Raw genomic sequence first — 15,519 nt, forward strand, 5'->3', positions numbered from 1 at the left:
AACCTTGGAAACTTACACATACTATTGTGTTGCTCCTCGTTGTTGCTTCTTGGTGTCCTTCTCGCCCATAACCACTGTTGACTAATAAATTACTTCCTAATTTTGAACCTTGGTACCTTATCTAAACCTTAATGCACCTTAGTAAAGCTAAACATTTCTTAACGCCAATTAATTAATTAATTGGTGCTTATTATTGGGCAAGGAAAAACAAATCGACAATCACATATTAAAAAGTATACCTATTTTGGGAAAGTTGGTTTGTTTTAAAGAATGGAGGTTAGGAACGTAAATAATGTTTTATCATCTTTACAAAATATACTGAAGTATTTAAATATTATTTTGTTCATAATAACGTGAGCATCTTGGAATTTTACCTTGAAAGATTAATCTAGGCATCGCTATATTAAATAAGGCGAATAACCCCTTACATGTGTGAAATGTGAAACTACATTGGAGCATTGATTTATGTAGATATTAGAATGGAATTAAAAAATTATGGGAAAAATATTATTAAGAATGTGCCACAATTTCCTATTTTTGCACTAGCCTTCTACCATTAATAAATGTTAAAATATTGGAGGTCCAGTTTAAGGGCCCTTATACCAATCGGTGTACCCTCCGCTTTGTGTGTGTGTGTGTGTGTGTGTGTGTGTGTGTGTGTGTGAGAGAGAGAGAGAGAGAGAGAGAGAGAGAGAGAGAGAGAGAGAGAGAGAGAGAGATGTGGTGTACTCTCCTTTGCCAGCATAGAGAGAGATGTTGAGAGCCAATAGAAGAGCGCTAAATCCTTTGCCAGTGCAGATAGACACAAATAGAGAGAGATGACAAGAGCCGATAAGAGAGGAGAGAGCACATTGAATCCTTTGTGGTGCATGCCTTGGGTGCACGGAAAGACGTAATCCTCTGTGCTGCATGGTGCACGGAAAGACGTTTGATAATCTTCCAAACCAATGCTAAAAACCTTACAAACACCTTAGAAAAAAAAGCATCTTCTTCACTAATTAATCCATTTTCTTTTTTCACTCGTTGTAGGCCGTGTTTGACAAGATTAAGCTTTTGTTTTGGAAGGTAAGGTTCCAAATTAAGGTGTGCGAGAGCGGTGTCCGCCCATATCATTACGCGGAACTCGGAGAGTCCGCCGTCCGTGTATGAACACAGCTAGACCTAAGCGGGGCATCGAGTGGAAACCAACCAAAGCCGTTATACTTGTCGATTCTTGCCATAGCTAGAAAGCTTTTGAAGCTAGGGTTTGCAGTTTCATCGCTACAGCCATTGCCATGGTTGCTTGATTTTCTTCTGCCAGCGAGGTCGATCTGCTTCGCAGTGTATTGATCTTCTCCTTCGAAGGCGAGGGGGCGGCGCGCGCGCACAGTCCCAGGTTTGCCGAAGAGAGAGAGAGGTTTGGTTCTCTTCTTGCGCAGGGTGTGGCCGGGTTTTGGTTGGGAAAAAAAAGAGTGGGAACCATCTCCAGCCATTATGTACTCCAGAGGGTAAGGGGGACTCGCTCACACACAACCAAAAAAACATGGTGATAATTCATGGATATCTTGTGCTTTTCTGCTTTTATAGGGGGCTTCTAATACAGTCAGATAATTCACAAGTATAATGCCTGCTTTCTGCGTCTTTTGGGACAGAACATATGTTCTTTTTGGTTTTTTCTATTACAGTTCAAGCCCTAGTTTTGTGGGTAGTTGTAGTCCATTTCCATAGTTATTTTTCTTCTAAATCTACACATATATTCAAGGTTCGTGGATAGGCCTTCTCCTGTTTGTACTATAAGTATATGTGCCTGTTGTATATTTATGTAACACAAACCCTAGAAAAAGTTATCCTAGAGCTTGTATTTCTCCTTGCGTGAAACCTATGTGCAGCCAATCGTCTATGTGATTACGAATACACCTCGGTTTTGTGCATCTTCTCTCTGTTCATGGTAATGCACTTTATTTAGATGGTAAAAAGTTCAACAAAATATGTAGTTATTGTATAATAATCAACACCATGGAGAGTTCCTTTGTCACACAAAATAAACCAGAGGTTTTGTTAGGAGGGTTTTATGTATTGATGGGTGGGCTTTGGGGGGTTTCTGGGTTGAAGGAATATGTTGGGGAGCATGGGACATGCAGATGGATACGACATGGGGTCCAAGAGGCAGCGCATGCTAGATGATGATCCATACTACGGAACCTCCTCAGCACTTCGGTCAGCATATGGTTATGGAAGTAGCCTGGGATATGGCGGCGGGCAATCTCGCTCATTTCCAGTGGTTCGTCTCCGAGGTCTCCCTTTCGACTGCAGGGAAAGTGATGTTTATGAGTTCTTTGCAGGCCTGGATCTGGTGGATGCATTACTGGTGCATAAGCGTGGGCGCTTTACTGGTGAGGCATACGTTGTGTTTGGTGCTCCCATGCAGGTCGACTTTGCCCTCCAACGCAACCGGCAGAATATGGGGCGCCGCTACATTGAGGTGTTTCGGTGCAAAAAACAGGAGTATTATCATGCTGTTGCAGCAGAGGTTCATGATTCAAAATCTCGTCATGATGATGATGAACCTCCTCCCAAGACTGCACCGCCTCCTACCAAAGCTGGGTCTGAGAAGGATGATATCGAGCACACAGGTGTACTGAGGCTCAGGGGCCTTCCTTTCTCTGTTGCCAAGCGTGATATCATTGAGTTCTTTGGTAACTCTGGCCTGGAGGATGAGAACATACACATTGTGACCCATTCGGACGGCCGTGCTACTGGAGAAGCGTTTGTGGAGTTTAGTGGACCAGAAGAATCTAAAGCTGCCATGAAGAAAGACAAGATGACTTTGGGAAGCAGGTACGTGGAACTCTTTCCATCTTCCCGTGAAGAAGCCACGCGTGCTGCTGCCAGGTCAAGACAATGAGGTTTTATACTCCAGGGAACGAGTACAGTTCTGCATGGATTTGTGGACAGGGTTTTAGATCTGGGTGTCAAGTCCCAATGCAGAGTATGTGATTAGGTTTTTACTAGTTTTAGGCTTTCACTGTGTAAGGTTAGTGGCATTGGATTGGTATGTTAGTATTATTCTGGAAAATGATTATTCAGCTTGACAGTGCCTTTCTCATAGTAACTCTTTTTTTTTTTGCATGCAAGATACAGGAGTATATGTATCTGTAGTCTTGATTTTGAGTGCAAAGGGAATCTTTAAAGCCTCATTTTGTGTGAAACTTGTGTCTTTGGATTTTATGTCAATCTGTTGCATTTGGTTATCTTTCCAGGTCATACTGCGCTGTAATGTGCAGCACAGTTTGCACTATAATTTTCACGGTAAGCAGTTTTGCACCTTGATGTGCCTTTTTCAGTAAAGGGGAGGGTTTGTCCTAACCTGAGGCAGCTGCCTATGTAAGATATCTCTCTAACTCGTATGTGTGAAGTTTGCCTTGCTTTTTGAAAAGGACTCAAATGCATCTCTCTCTCTCTCTCTCTCTCTCTCTCTCTCTCTCTGCCTGTGTTTAAGATACAGTTCTCTCAGTTTTGTTGTTTTTGAAATTACACAAATGTACATCTCTCTCTCTCTCCTCCCCAGGAGAAAACAAAAGGAACACGGTTAGTGTTCATGTTTGAGCAGGCTTCGACTGACCAACGAGAGATCCTTATCACCTGGGTGCAGTAGGTTGGAGCTTTGGTTGCTTCCTGGATTCTAGTGAATGGAGCAGAGATTTCTCTTTAACTGGGAAAAGCTTTGGGTGGCACTGTTGTCAACCTGTTTTTAACAAGTGACGAGTTCAAGAGAATGTGCCTATTAGGGGTGATCATGATTTCCTACGGGAGATGCCCTTTTTGCAGTTGAGCATGTGCCTGTTGGGGGCACTCATGGTGCCCTCTTTGCAGTTGAGGGCGGATGGTTGGGTAGATGGTGTATTGGACTCAATTATTGCTAATCAGCCAGCTTGACGGGGGTTTTGGTGGGCTGTGTTTCTCAGATGGCCTTGGTAGGGTTTACTCTATAGTGTACGTTAGGTAAAGCTTTTGTAGTCACTAACCTGTTTTGTGGACAGCAATAATCTTTATTGAGATGCAAAATGCATGGATCTCACAACCTGGTTTTTCTACTTAAAAGGACCATAGCAACATCGTTGATGAAAGTGTTAACATTGAAGGCAATCACAGAGCACCACTCTATGTAGTTAAAACATACCCACTCAGTGAGAGTAGTTATTTTGGTCTCTTACCATGGAAAGGTCTTTTTTAAATTGGGTGATATTAACAAAATATAATCAGGCAAGGCATGCTCTTTTGTCACTATTTGGCTTCCTAAGCATGATTAGTTGTGATCAATAATTCCAAAAGCTAGTCTTGGACCCATTCTGCCCATCTCTAGCCGGTATGACTTGGACTCTAGTGACTAGAGCTTGGGGGCTTTGCTAGTATGACTAGCATTCCCTAAGTTTAGTTTGATTGGAGCTTGCTAGTATGCTTAGCTATTCCGTCTCTACCTAGTTTGACTAGATGAGAGGTGAGTTTGACTAGCTTAGGTGTGCCCCCAGTTTGATTGGAAACACGCGCTAGGGTTAGCCTGGTAGGACTAGAGCCTTGTAGTATGGTACAAGATCTGAGAACGGTGGATTTCTATTTTACATGTGCATGTGCATGGCTCATGAACGCATGTGAATTAGATGATACGTTAGAAGTATGCCTTGTTTTCTTGTGTTGCTTGTATTGTTGTGGGTTAGTCTTGTATCACTAGGGATGCTCAGAACTACTAAATACAAGCGATGGGAGTGACATTGTATGTTGAACGGTGGTGGGTATTTTATAGGGGACACTCAAGTGCTGCCATAGGCCATGTTTGAGACTTCTTCAGGATTTTTGAGTCGTGTTCACACTCATTAATGAGTGTGCACATTAGTGTGGGCATTGGCATTGTAACACTTTGGGCACCTTCTGTATGCAAAAGAGCAGGGCATTCTTTTCTATTGCCAATGTGGGATGCCCATGCACAAATAAAGAGCTCTATATGCAAAAGAAGCAATGTTTACTACTTGGTTAAATTTTTTGTCTAATGCATTAATACTCATTAATGTGGACATTGGCATTGAACACTTTGGGCACCCTCCATATGCGAAAGAGCATGCTAGGCACAAATAAAGCAAGTGGGGGCAAGAATATGGGATGCCCCAACACTCAGCAATCCCTACCTACTCCCCCCCCCCTCCTCTCTCTCTCTCTCTTTCCAACCTCTCCTTCACTAGGCACCTTGCTCCTACGATCGCACACCTATGCTTGCAACTATATGACTAGGAATTCCACTAGCTTGTTGATATGGTTGTGTATGACAATGTACGGTCATATGGCTAACAACCCAAGGAGGTACGACTTGTTTTGGAATCTATGCTACTACTTCCAGCATTAAAAGGAAAATAGTTCTTGTGTGCATGTACCATCATCAGTGGACTTTCTATTGTGCCTAGAGATTACGAAGAAAACTTGCATCTTTTGTTGGTGTTCGGAGGTGATTGAGAACTAGGTTGTCCCTGGGTGCAACCTTGCTGCTTGTGAGACTAGGCTTGACCTATGAACTCCACATAATAGCCTACGTGAGACTGGGTCCTATGGGAGACCTGCACAAGCCTAGTGTGAAGCTGGAATGTTCCCTTGTCTTGGACTTGGGTAGTGGTCTCCCCCTCGCTTAGTGTCTTGGGTAGAGGGCACTTCAACTTGGAGCATCTGTTTTATTGGGTTTCAAATTGTATTTGGAAATATGGAGCTAGGCTCTATCACCTTGTATCCAATTTCTTTACTGGAATAAGCATTCCTTGGGGGGGAGGAACAACCCTAGTGTGGTGTACTTTGTTACTTTGTGTGGTGTGAATTTGGTAAGTGTTGTCTATCATTGTTTTCTTTGATAATCAGTTAATCACACAATTACGGCTCTTAATCTATCATATTACATTGGTATTAGACTCGAGGTTGTCTTCTTGATGTGTTAGAAGAAGTCCTCTCTTGTGTTAATTAGTTATTAATGTGGTTAATCAAGGATGGAAAATCGTTCACTCTCACATGTGAGTTGCTTGTCTGCCACCATCTGTAGTGAGTGCTTCTCTTGGCTATTCAACTAGAGGTGGACTTGCATCAAGCCATGGACTTTAAGTCAAGAGCTTATCTTAGTCTTGCTGAAGCATGTGTTGTTGGGTCTTTACATTAGAGTTATAAACTGTAACTTTCCTATGTGGGTGTGCCAGCTCATCCATCGCATCAAGTTTAGTTCCAACATAAAATTTTACTTCAAAGTAACCAACAATTATGGATTGGGAATTGTTCACAACCGGTGATGATTGTTGCGGATCGTGAGAGGGGTGGATGGCCTAATGAGGTCCATGTCTCCCAAGATAAAGCATTGTGGCTAGGCCTAGTGTCAACTAAGATGGGCGCCACGCAATTGCTAGGTGGTCTTTTTGGGGGGACTCTAGCTCAAGGAAATTCAATTTCACCCACCGCTCGTTCTACTTCAAATGTATTGAGTACGAACATGAATGTGATTTTAGCAGCGTCCAATCATCATGTAAGTCCTAGTCCCATGCTTCTTGCTTATATGGCGGAAGAGTGTCCATGAAAGTACCTCGGAGTTGGGCAGGCTCAAGGAGGGGCTTATATTCTTGGTTCTCATCTTCACCATCCAACATCTTATTTCAAGCTTTACATATAACAATTGACATTGTGATGGTGGGAGGGGTGGGTGAGATCCATGTCTCCCAAGATAAAACATTATGGCTAGCCCCAATGTAAACCAAGGTGGGCCATGGAGCTAGGTGGTCATTTTGGGGGACTATAGCTCAAGGCAATCCTGTTTTACCACCACTGGTTTTGTTTTCAATGTGTTGAGCATGAACATGGATATGATTTCAACACGGTGCAATCATGCAAACCTTGTCCCAAGTTTGTTACTTCTATGGTGGAATGTCAATCCAATCCTTAGAGTTGGCAAGCTCAGGGAAGGGCTCATCTTCTTGGTCCTCATCTTGACCATCCAACATCTTGTTACTACCTCTACATGTATCAATTGATTTTGTGAGAGCTTCGATGTTTACGCCTTACATATATTGATTGAAGCAATCCACGCAGTTGTGTCGGACTCATTGGCAATGCCTTGACCCATGGTCCCGATGAGTCTTCCCTATTTTCAAGTTTATTTTTAAGGAATGGTTACTTTTGTGTATAGAAAAGAGTTTCCTAATCGTGAACCAGCCTTGCATCTCTCATGTTAGGCCTTATTGTGCATGACCTCCTCTCTGAAAATGCATCACAACAAATGTGTGGTGGAAGCTTACCCTAATGAAGGTCTTAGTCTTTGTATCTTGAAAGATGCCCAAAGGTTTAGATGCGTTCTCATCAATAAGCTTGAGCACAAGGCTTATGCCTTGACTGTTGGACTTCCCCATGCCTCTTACCAATCCTTGGTGAGCCTTGACCACGAGGCTTATGCCTATGAGTGTGTGAAGGGAATACATATTTGTTATCTAGGTTGCTCGAATGGTGCAAAAATAACTTTTACTGAATGTATGAAATATTGTTCATCATCCTTACATGGATCTTCTGATTATATTGGTTACACAAGAGAAAAAATTCACTTGTTATGGGATCTTGGGAGACAGTGTGAATTCCATATTCTAAACATGTTTCAAAGAACAAGAAGGGACTCAATCCGGATGCTATACCCAAAACATACAAAGTTTCACAAATGTTAAAAGGCCAAATATAAATGTTACACAACATGTGCTATAAGTAAACATTTCTAATGAAATGGTCGAATATGGGTAAGAAACTTTGTAGATATTCCCTTTACCCATAAACCCACGAAAGTGAGAATGGGACAAGGAAAAGGAAATCCTATAGCTTGGATGGCTCGTGTAGTAACACTATAAGTCTCATCCAAAAGCAGATGGTGTGAGTTTGTTAAATGCTTGGGAACATTAGCAGCAATGCATAGACCACACGTGTCAAAAACCAAGTTATCAATGGTCATAATTGCAGTGTAAGGAGAAGAACTACCCATAGGAATTATTCATGAAGCAAAGAAAGTGGGCGCTCAGGACAATGCCACGAGGTCTACCATCTTGATAAGAAGGCAAAGGATGGTCTAAAAGCCTTTCCTATGGAAGCCTTTGTGCACGGGTTTTGCATGTTTACCTTGGCTTTGGCAAAAGGCCATGGTTCGTCAATAACAACAAACCATGGTTTGCGTCGTCAATACTGGCCCTTTTTGTAGCCATTTTACACCGAGAATGAGCCAACCAAATCAATTGGTATTCGAGGCCTTCTCCACGCAGACTAGAAGACATTCTAAGCTATAAATGTTACAGAGCGGGGAAAGAATTGATGCAACCATCTATGTAAAACAACCATCTACATGAAGCAACCGTCTATGTGAAGCAACCGTCTATGTAAAGTAACCATCTATAAATGTTACAGAGCGGGGAAAGAATTGATGCAACCATCTACATGAAGCAACCGTCTATGTGAAGCAACCATCTACGTAAAGTAACCATCTATGTGAAGCAACCATCTACGTTTTCTTCCCAAACCCACACTTTGACGTTGTGTCTATGACAACAAAATTAAACACAATCCCGAAGACCATAGCAAGTGCATTAGATAAGAATAACTTCCTTTTTTCTCTTACAAAAGTATTATAAATATTAAGAACAAACCTTGTGTTGGCTTTGCTAGTGCAAGTCCACAAGGCGAAAATGAACTTCAAACATCTAAATCCTCTATTGCGTGGTGCACTAGTAGGGTTGAAGGGGAAGAGAATGATAGTGACGAAGAACTTGCTGTGGGCTACTGCACCTCCCAAGAGGGAAACTCCACACAACCGCAAACGGGAGAAGCAATAGACACAACAATTGTTGGGTACTTAATGATGCTTAGAGTAATCTCTCTCTCTCTCTCTCTCTCTCTCTCTCTCTCTCTCTCTCTCTCTCTCTCTCGACAAAGACATGAGGTCTCATAGCACAAAGGGGGATTGTGTCATTTCATTATGAGAATTGCCTTTTATACAACTGGCCCTTATTCACACTTGGGTGCCCAAAACTTACTAACTAAGGCCTTGGGTGGCCAATATCTCAAAGTGTACAACTTTTATAGTGCCTTTACATGACACTTATTAATGTCCTCAATTGGGGGAGCATCTTTGTTAGTCCAAAATGGGATTACCATCCCCACCTACGTGATGTAGGTTATGTCCTCAGAACCTTTACCTAGGTTGAAAGACCTGGTCGCTGAACTCGTGTGTCTATAGAAGTTACAGTGGGACTGAAGCTTTCTAAAGGTTCTTTTTTGAAATGCTAAGTGGGAAGTCCAGAACCTGATGTCAACCATGTCTTCAAACATGATGCTTTACTATCATCGCCTAAGGTTCTCAGTTGGAGGGGCATCTTTGTTAGTCAAAAATGGGATTACCATCCCCACCTACCTGATGTAGGTTCTATCCTCATAACCTTTACCTAGGTTGAAAGACCTGGTGCTGAACTCGTGTCTATACAAATTACGGTGGGATTGAAACTTTGTAAAGGTTCTTTGAAATGCTGAGTGGGAAGTCCATAACCCCATGTCGACCATGTCTTTGAACGTGACATGCATGTATCCTCCTGGAGGAGGAGCATCTTTGTTAGTCGAAAATGGGATTACCATCCCCACCTACCTGATGTAGGTTCTATCCTCATAACCTTTACCTAGGTTGAAAGACCTAGTGTTGAACTCGTGTCTATACAAATTACGGTGGGATTGAAGCTTTGTAAAGGTTCTTTGAAATGCTGAGTGGGAAGTCCATAACCCCATGTCTTTGAACGTGACATGCATGTATCCTCCTGGAGGACACCTTAGGCGAGGATAGCAAAGCATCATGCCTCTTTTGTTTGCCCTCTATTCATATCAAAGCAAAGCTGATCCGCATCAATTCCATCATGTCTTTCTTTTGGTTGATCGATGAGTACTACGATCAACTTTAGAAATCTCACATTAACTACTACATTTGGATGCGGGATTCTACGCCATGCTCTTATCCCAATTGTAGATTGGCTAGCTTTGTGTGACGAGCCACATTTTCCCATAATGTCCCTTCTCCACCCATCGGTAACAGCTCCTCTAAAGCTAGCTTTGGGGCTTGGAGAGAGTATGGAATGTAAGGCTGCCTCCTTAACTCCATGGTCGACACGATTCTTCTGGTAGGCTCAAAGGGTGTGATTTTCATCAACACCTTAAACATGAGTTTCGATTTCAAGAGTGGGTTTCTTGCGTGGATGAAGCCCTCATATTCTGTAGCTATCAATGACTCAAGAATATTATCATTAAAAAAAGCTTGGATATCATCGTGAGAGTGATGGCCGTGTACCTCATCGAGCGGCCTTGGTGGAGTTAGTGTTGGTGCCAGAGATGTTAGTGGGAAAATCAACTAGGAGAGAAGAGAAGCGAGAGAAGATGAAATTTGCCTTAGTTTTGTTAGTTGGAGATACATTAGGAGAGGGGTTTAATAACTTATTGGCCATAAAAGAGAACATTGGATAAGTATAAGATGAGGAGGTTTCTTGTGTTTGTTCTTGACCCTCTCCGAAACTTGGGGGCGAGAGTCTGGGCTTGTTAGTTTTCATAAATTCCTAGAGATCACTCATATCATCAGTAGCTATATGAGAATATTCTATATGCTCTTTATCAAAATTAAAAATCACATTCGTGAGCATAGCCTCTAAATGGTTATGGATATTTCAATAAAGTTTTATAATACCAAAAGGATGATATAATGTAGATTCGGAGAGATTTAGATGCTTATGGGTATTATATACTTCACTCCATCCATGGCTAATAACCCATTGGCAACTTCGTGCAACCACCTCGCAGTTGGCCTGTGTCATTGGGATATCATCTAGGATAAACAGGTCGAGTTGATCGACACTGTCATCCAGGATGTCTGACTGTTGGAGCACCCGACACCAACTACGAAGGTTTAGCACTATGGGATGTAAGGGGAAGAAAAAGATATCAGCTTGGGCCAGTAAGCACTATATCCCCCTTGAAGGATTTCCATTATGATGGTGGGGTCTACATCTCTCTCCATGTTCTGACGAATTAGTGTAAGTTCTCCTAGATTAAGGTCTTATGTGAGGTTAATTTCGTATTGAAGGAGAGAGAGGGTTAGTGTAGATAAAAACAATGTTAGTGTTTGAGGAGGGGCCTTAGGAGTTATTGACGAATTAGTGTAAGTTCTCCTAGATTAAGGTCTTATGTGAGGTTAATTTCGTATTGAAGGAGAGAGAGGGTTAGTGTAGATAAAAACAATGTTAGTGTTTGAGGAGGGGCCTTAGGAGTTATTGGCAATGAACCTATCTCTGAGGCACGTTCTATGAGAAGTCATAATTCATCAGTTTGTTTTGTCCTTTGAGATCTTTGTTAGAGGGCAAGCTAGCATTCCAGTTCTTGGATCCTTGAGTCTTTGGTGGTGAGGAGTGTGGAGATGGTAGCTTCCCACACATCCTGAGGTAGTAGCCAGTTCTGCATATCTTCTGTCTGCTTCCTTTGCTGTAATCCTAGAAGATGTGGCCCGAACGGTAGCTTCTTCAAGTAGTCTTTGCCGCTCCTCTGCCAAGCTTTGGCTTGTAGTCACCTACTGGTGTATGTGATCAAGTACTTGTTGATGACTAACAAGCATTTGATCTATCTCTTGGGACTTTACATTGATCACCTCATTTAGAACCTTCAATTTCTCAACATGCACTTTGTTCATCTGCTCTCTTTTTGTTTGTAGGCTTACCACTCTATTTTTTGCTTGAGTAATTGCTTTAGTGAGTTTTTTTATTTGACTTGTACACCCATCTTCTTTTGTTTGGAATGTGGCTTGTGCTTCCTCTAGTTGTCTTGCATATTGTGCTTCCTTCTCCTTGGTATACGCCACTTCGTTTTGTAGTTGGACCTTCACCTGCTCCCATCTTGCCTGCAAATCCTTGTTTTCTTTTGTGGTATGAAATATGGTCTTGCTAATGACTCTGTTATTACTTTCCAAAGTCTACAATTTGGCCTCTTGTTCCTCGATTGCCTTTAAGCTCTTTAGGATTACTTCCTTGTGAGTGGCATCCATTGCTCATATCTACTCCTTAAGTGCTTTCACTTCGTCTGTAAACTCCTGGACCTGTTTCCATAGCGTGGTAAGAAAGTGAGATCTCCATACTCTTTGCTCTTGGGTCCAAAGATCTGCACTTTAGGAGGATGAGCCTTCTATTTGGTGCACCAATAGCGTATCGAGGCCTTTCATGGTTATACTTTTATTGTAACATCATAATACCATCATCACACTATGTAAATTGTGTGCCCAAATAATAATACAACGAGCCCAAATCTATCATCTCAAATGACATATTAATTTAACCTTGAAGGGCGAAATCTTCTCCTGTTAGGGCATGTGAGCAACACGTCATTGACATATAAAACAATGACCAATAAAAAACTTTACTTCTCTTTATGTAGAGAGTACTCTCAATTGGACTATTGCAAAAACCATGTCATCGACATATAAAACAATGAGCAATAAAAAACAATCTTTACTCCTCTTTACATAGAGAGTACTCTCAATTGGACTATTAAAAGAACCATTTACAACTAAGTATGCATTTATCTTCTCATACCATGCTCTGGGAGAGCCTGGTTAAGGCCATATGAAGAGTTTCTTAACCTGCATACTTTAGATTCATGCCCCTTCTCAACAAAACCATGAGGCCGAGAAACCTAACCTCCTCATGCAAATCACCATTCAAGAAGGCAATCTTGATATCCAACTTATGTACTTTCATACCATGATACATTGCCAATGCAATAATACTCGTGATTATAGTCATACAAATTGTGGGTGCAAAGATCTTATCATAATCTATGTCTTTCTCTTGAGAAAAACCCTTCCAGATTTGCCTTGTAATAGTAGCGTTCAATGCTACCATTAGCTTTACGCTTAAGCTTATAAACCCACTTCATAACAATGGTCTTTTCCCATAAGGTAAATCTGCTAAATGCCAACTCTCGTTTTTTTAGGATTAAGTCGTACTCACCTTTTTTGGCATGCATCCAATTATCATTTTCTTGTGCTTCCTCAAAGGAAACATGTTCCTCTTCATTGCATATACTGATAATGAGAGCATGATCCATGAAAGATTAAGATGCATGAAGAGAAATTACACGTGTCTTACTAGGTAAAGGCTAATTTGTTGTCCTGTAATGCCTAAACTAGGCATTTTGGCATACTCTTGGGATACCGCTTGTATGACTGCTCTTTTTGCATCCACTACATCATTTATAATTACCTCATCTCTGTGGGCTGAAGTTTGAGCTGATTTTCAATTAATATAGGTTGATTTACATTACCTTTTTAGCATTCATTTGCCCACATATGATAGCCCAGCATTATACAAAGGTAGGAGTGTATCAAAGATGTCGAGTGAGCATACATTTTAGTGTTTTTTGCATAAAAGTAGCACATAAGTGGCACACATAACTACCTCTAACCAAAAACCATGTACAGTAGTGAGAACAACCCTACTAAATCCTTTCACTGGATATAAGGAGTTATTTGCACATGCAACTATGCCTCCTTAAGGAGCAGACTTAAGGAAGGAAAATAAATCATGCTGAGAAGTAATGTGCTTGCTCTAACACCACTATCAAAGTACCACAGACATGCTGTTCTGCACTAACATACGTACATCATAAATAGAAGGATCATAACTGCAATGCATAATAATACTATACATAGTTCATTGAATCCTTCTTTTTAGTACTTAGTGCTGATGCATCAGCCACACAGCCATGTCTGACTCTTTTTTCTTCTCCTTATCTAGCCTTTTTCTAAATTCATTGATATAATGGCTTGGCTTCCGATAGTAGTTGCATTTGCCTTTCTTGATAGGCTTATCACTTCCCTTCTCAACGTCCTTTCTAGAAGACTGGGTTGATTCTTCCTGTGGCTTATAGTTGCCCTTATAAAAGGCTTTATCGTTACCTGATCTCCCACATGCATCCTAGTTTGATTGATAGTAGCAAATGCTAATCTCCCACATGCATCCTAGTTGGGTTTTTTCAAGATTTATCATCAAATGTAAGGGCATTGGGTTACCCTTCATCATGAGCCGAAGAACCCTAGTATGAATCTAATAAAACTATGAGAACAATACACACCAATGAACTATTTGGATAGGCCTCATTACTACATGCAAGATCCTCCCTAAGATCTTTAATCCTTTGAGGAACTCATCCATTAAATCTCTATCATTCGTATACTTAGACTTTAACTTCTTGTGCAAGTGGGCCACTCTGACGCCTTGTTATGCACTTGATAATGCATAAAAAGTGCATCGCAAGCCTGCTTGGTAGTTTTATATGAACAAATTCGAGGAATAATGCTCCTCTTGACATAAATGCATGTCACAGTTTGTCCATCCATCCTTCTGTGTGGTTAATTGGGGACGCCTAATTACCACTATGTTCAAAGCATGGCACTTGGGTGATTCCAAATATTCCATGTGTAGGACATATGAAATTAGGGATAGCTGGAACTAAGTGTGGATTTATTACTTATGTCCTGTCGTGGACTTGTGGGCATGTGTTGCTAACTCGTAGTGTGTTTGAATGGAAAACCTTGTAGGTTGGTGAGATTGGCGTGATGACAGAGATATGGTGCGAGATATTACCAAGATGGTTCTCATTTTGATATTTTTGCCCCCCCAGTAGTGTCTACTTACGAGATTTTGTATTTGGTCATCCCATTTTTGATGTATTCGGGCGTGGATTTATTTATTTACATGTGAATTAGCCCTTGGGGTTCTTTTTGTAATTATCCTTTAGTGTTTAGATAGGAACACTTTAGCTAAGCTTGTGTTAGAAGCAACCCCCATTTATGTAAAGAGCAAGCCCATGCATAAGCGTGCATCTATTTTTGGCTTATGGGCTATTTTTTATTAATAAAACATAAATACTCAAGAAGTGGGAGGAAGCCAACACTCCTTGAGGGGGGATAGATTGCACCCAATGATTCTCTCTTGTGATTTTATGCTATGTTATGTTTTTATGATATTTATTAAAATTTTTAATTATGATATTTATTAAATTTTTTAATTATGATATTTATTAATTTTTTCAATTATGATATTTATGTTATGTTTTTATGATATTTATTAATTTTTTCAATTATGGTAATTTGATTGAAGTGATGAACCAGTTGGGATTTGGCTGGACGGTGTATCTCCCCATGATCCTAGTGGTTTCAGTTTGGTATCAGAGCAAAGGGGGGAGAGAAGGTGAAAAATATTGAGAAAAATCAAAGGGAGGAAGGCTTGCAAAAGAAAGAGAGAAGGTACGTGTAATTCTCTGGTTTCTAAAACATAAGAAAAAATCAAAAAATTGCAAGGGAATTGAAGGCTTGGTTGAGGTCTCTTCTTCAAGTTACACATCAAGGAAATATCCAAGGATAAAGACTTTATCCAAGGCTTTAAACAAAGCATAGTACAAAGCTTAACTGAAGCTTAA

At 40.9% G+C, this 15,519-nt stretch overlaps 1 protein-coding gene across 2 annotated transcripts; it reads left to right on the forward strand.

Moving 5' to 3' along the window:
• Window positions 1–1,177: 1,177 nt before the first annotated feature.
• LOC147611675 (uncharacterized) lies at window positions 1,178–3,188 on the forward strand. 2 transcript variants are annotated; one of them, XM_086784718.1, is made up of 2 exons: window positions 1,178–1,375; window positions 2,092–3,188. In XM_086784718.1, exon 2 carries the CDS (start codon window positions 2,096–2,098, stop codon window positions 2,882–2,884), a length of 789 nt encoding a protein of 262 aa, XP_086640844.1. In that variant the 5' UTR covers window positions 1,178–1,375; window positions 2,092–2,095; the 3' UTR covers window positions 2,885–3,188. The 2 variants fall into 2 exon arrangements, with proteins under 2 accessions (XP_086640844.1, XP_086640843.1); XM_086784717.1 differs by having other exon boundaries at window positions 1,179–1,487.
• Window positions 3,189–15,519: the final 12,331 nt, after the last annotated feature.

This window comes from Cibotium barometz, chromosome 47 (genome assembly GCF_041138505.1).
Source record: "Cibotium barometz isolate CiBa-2024 chromosome 47, ASM4113850v1, whole genome shotgun sequence".
Classification (NCBI taxonomy): Eukaryota; Viridiplantae; Streptophyta; class Polypodiopsida; order Cyatheales; family Cibotiaceae; genus Cibotium; species Cibotium barometz.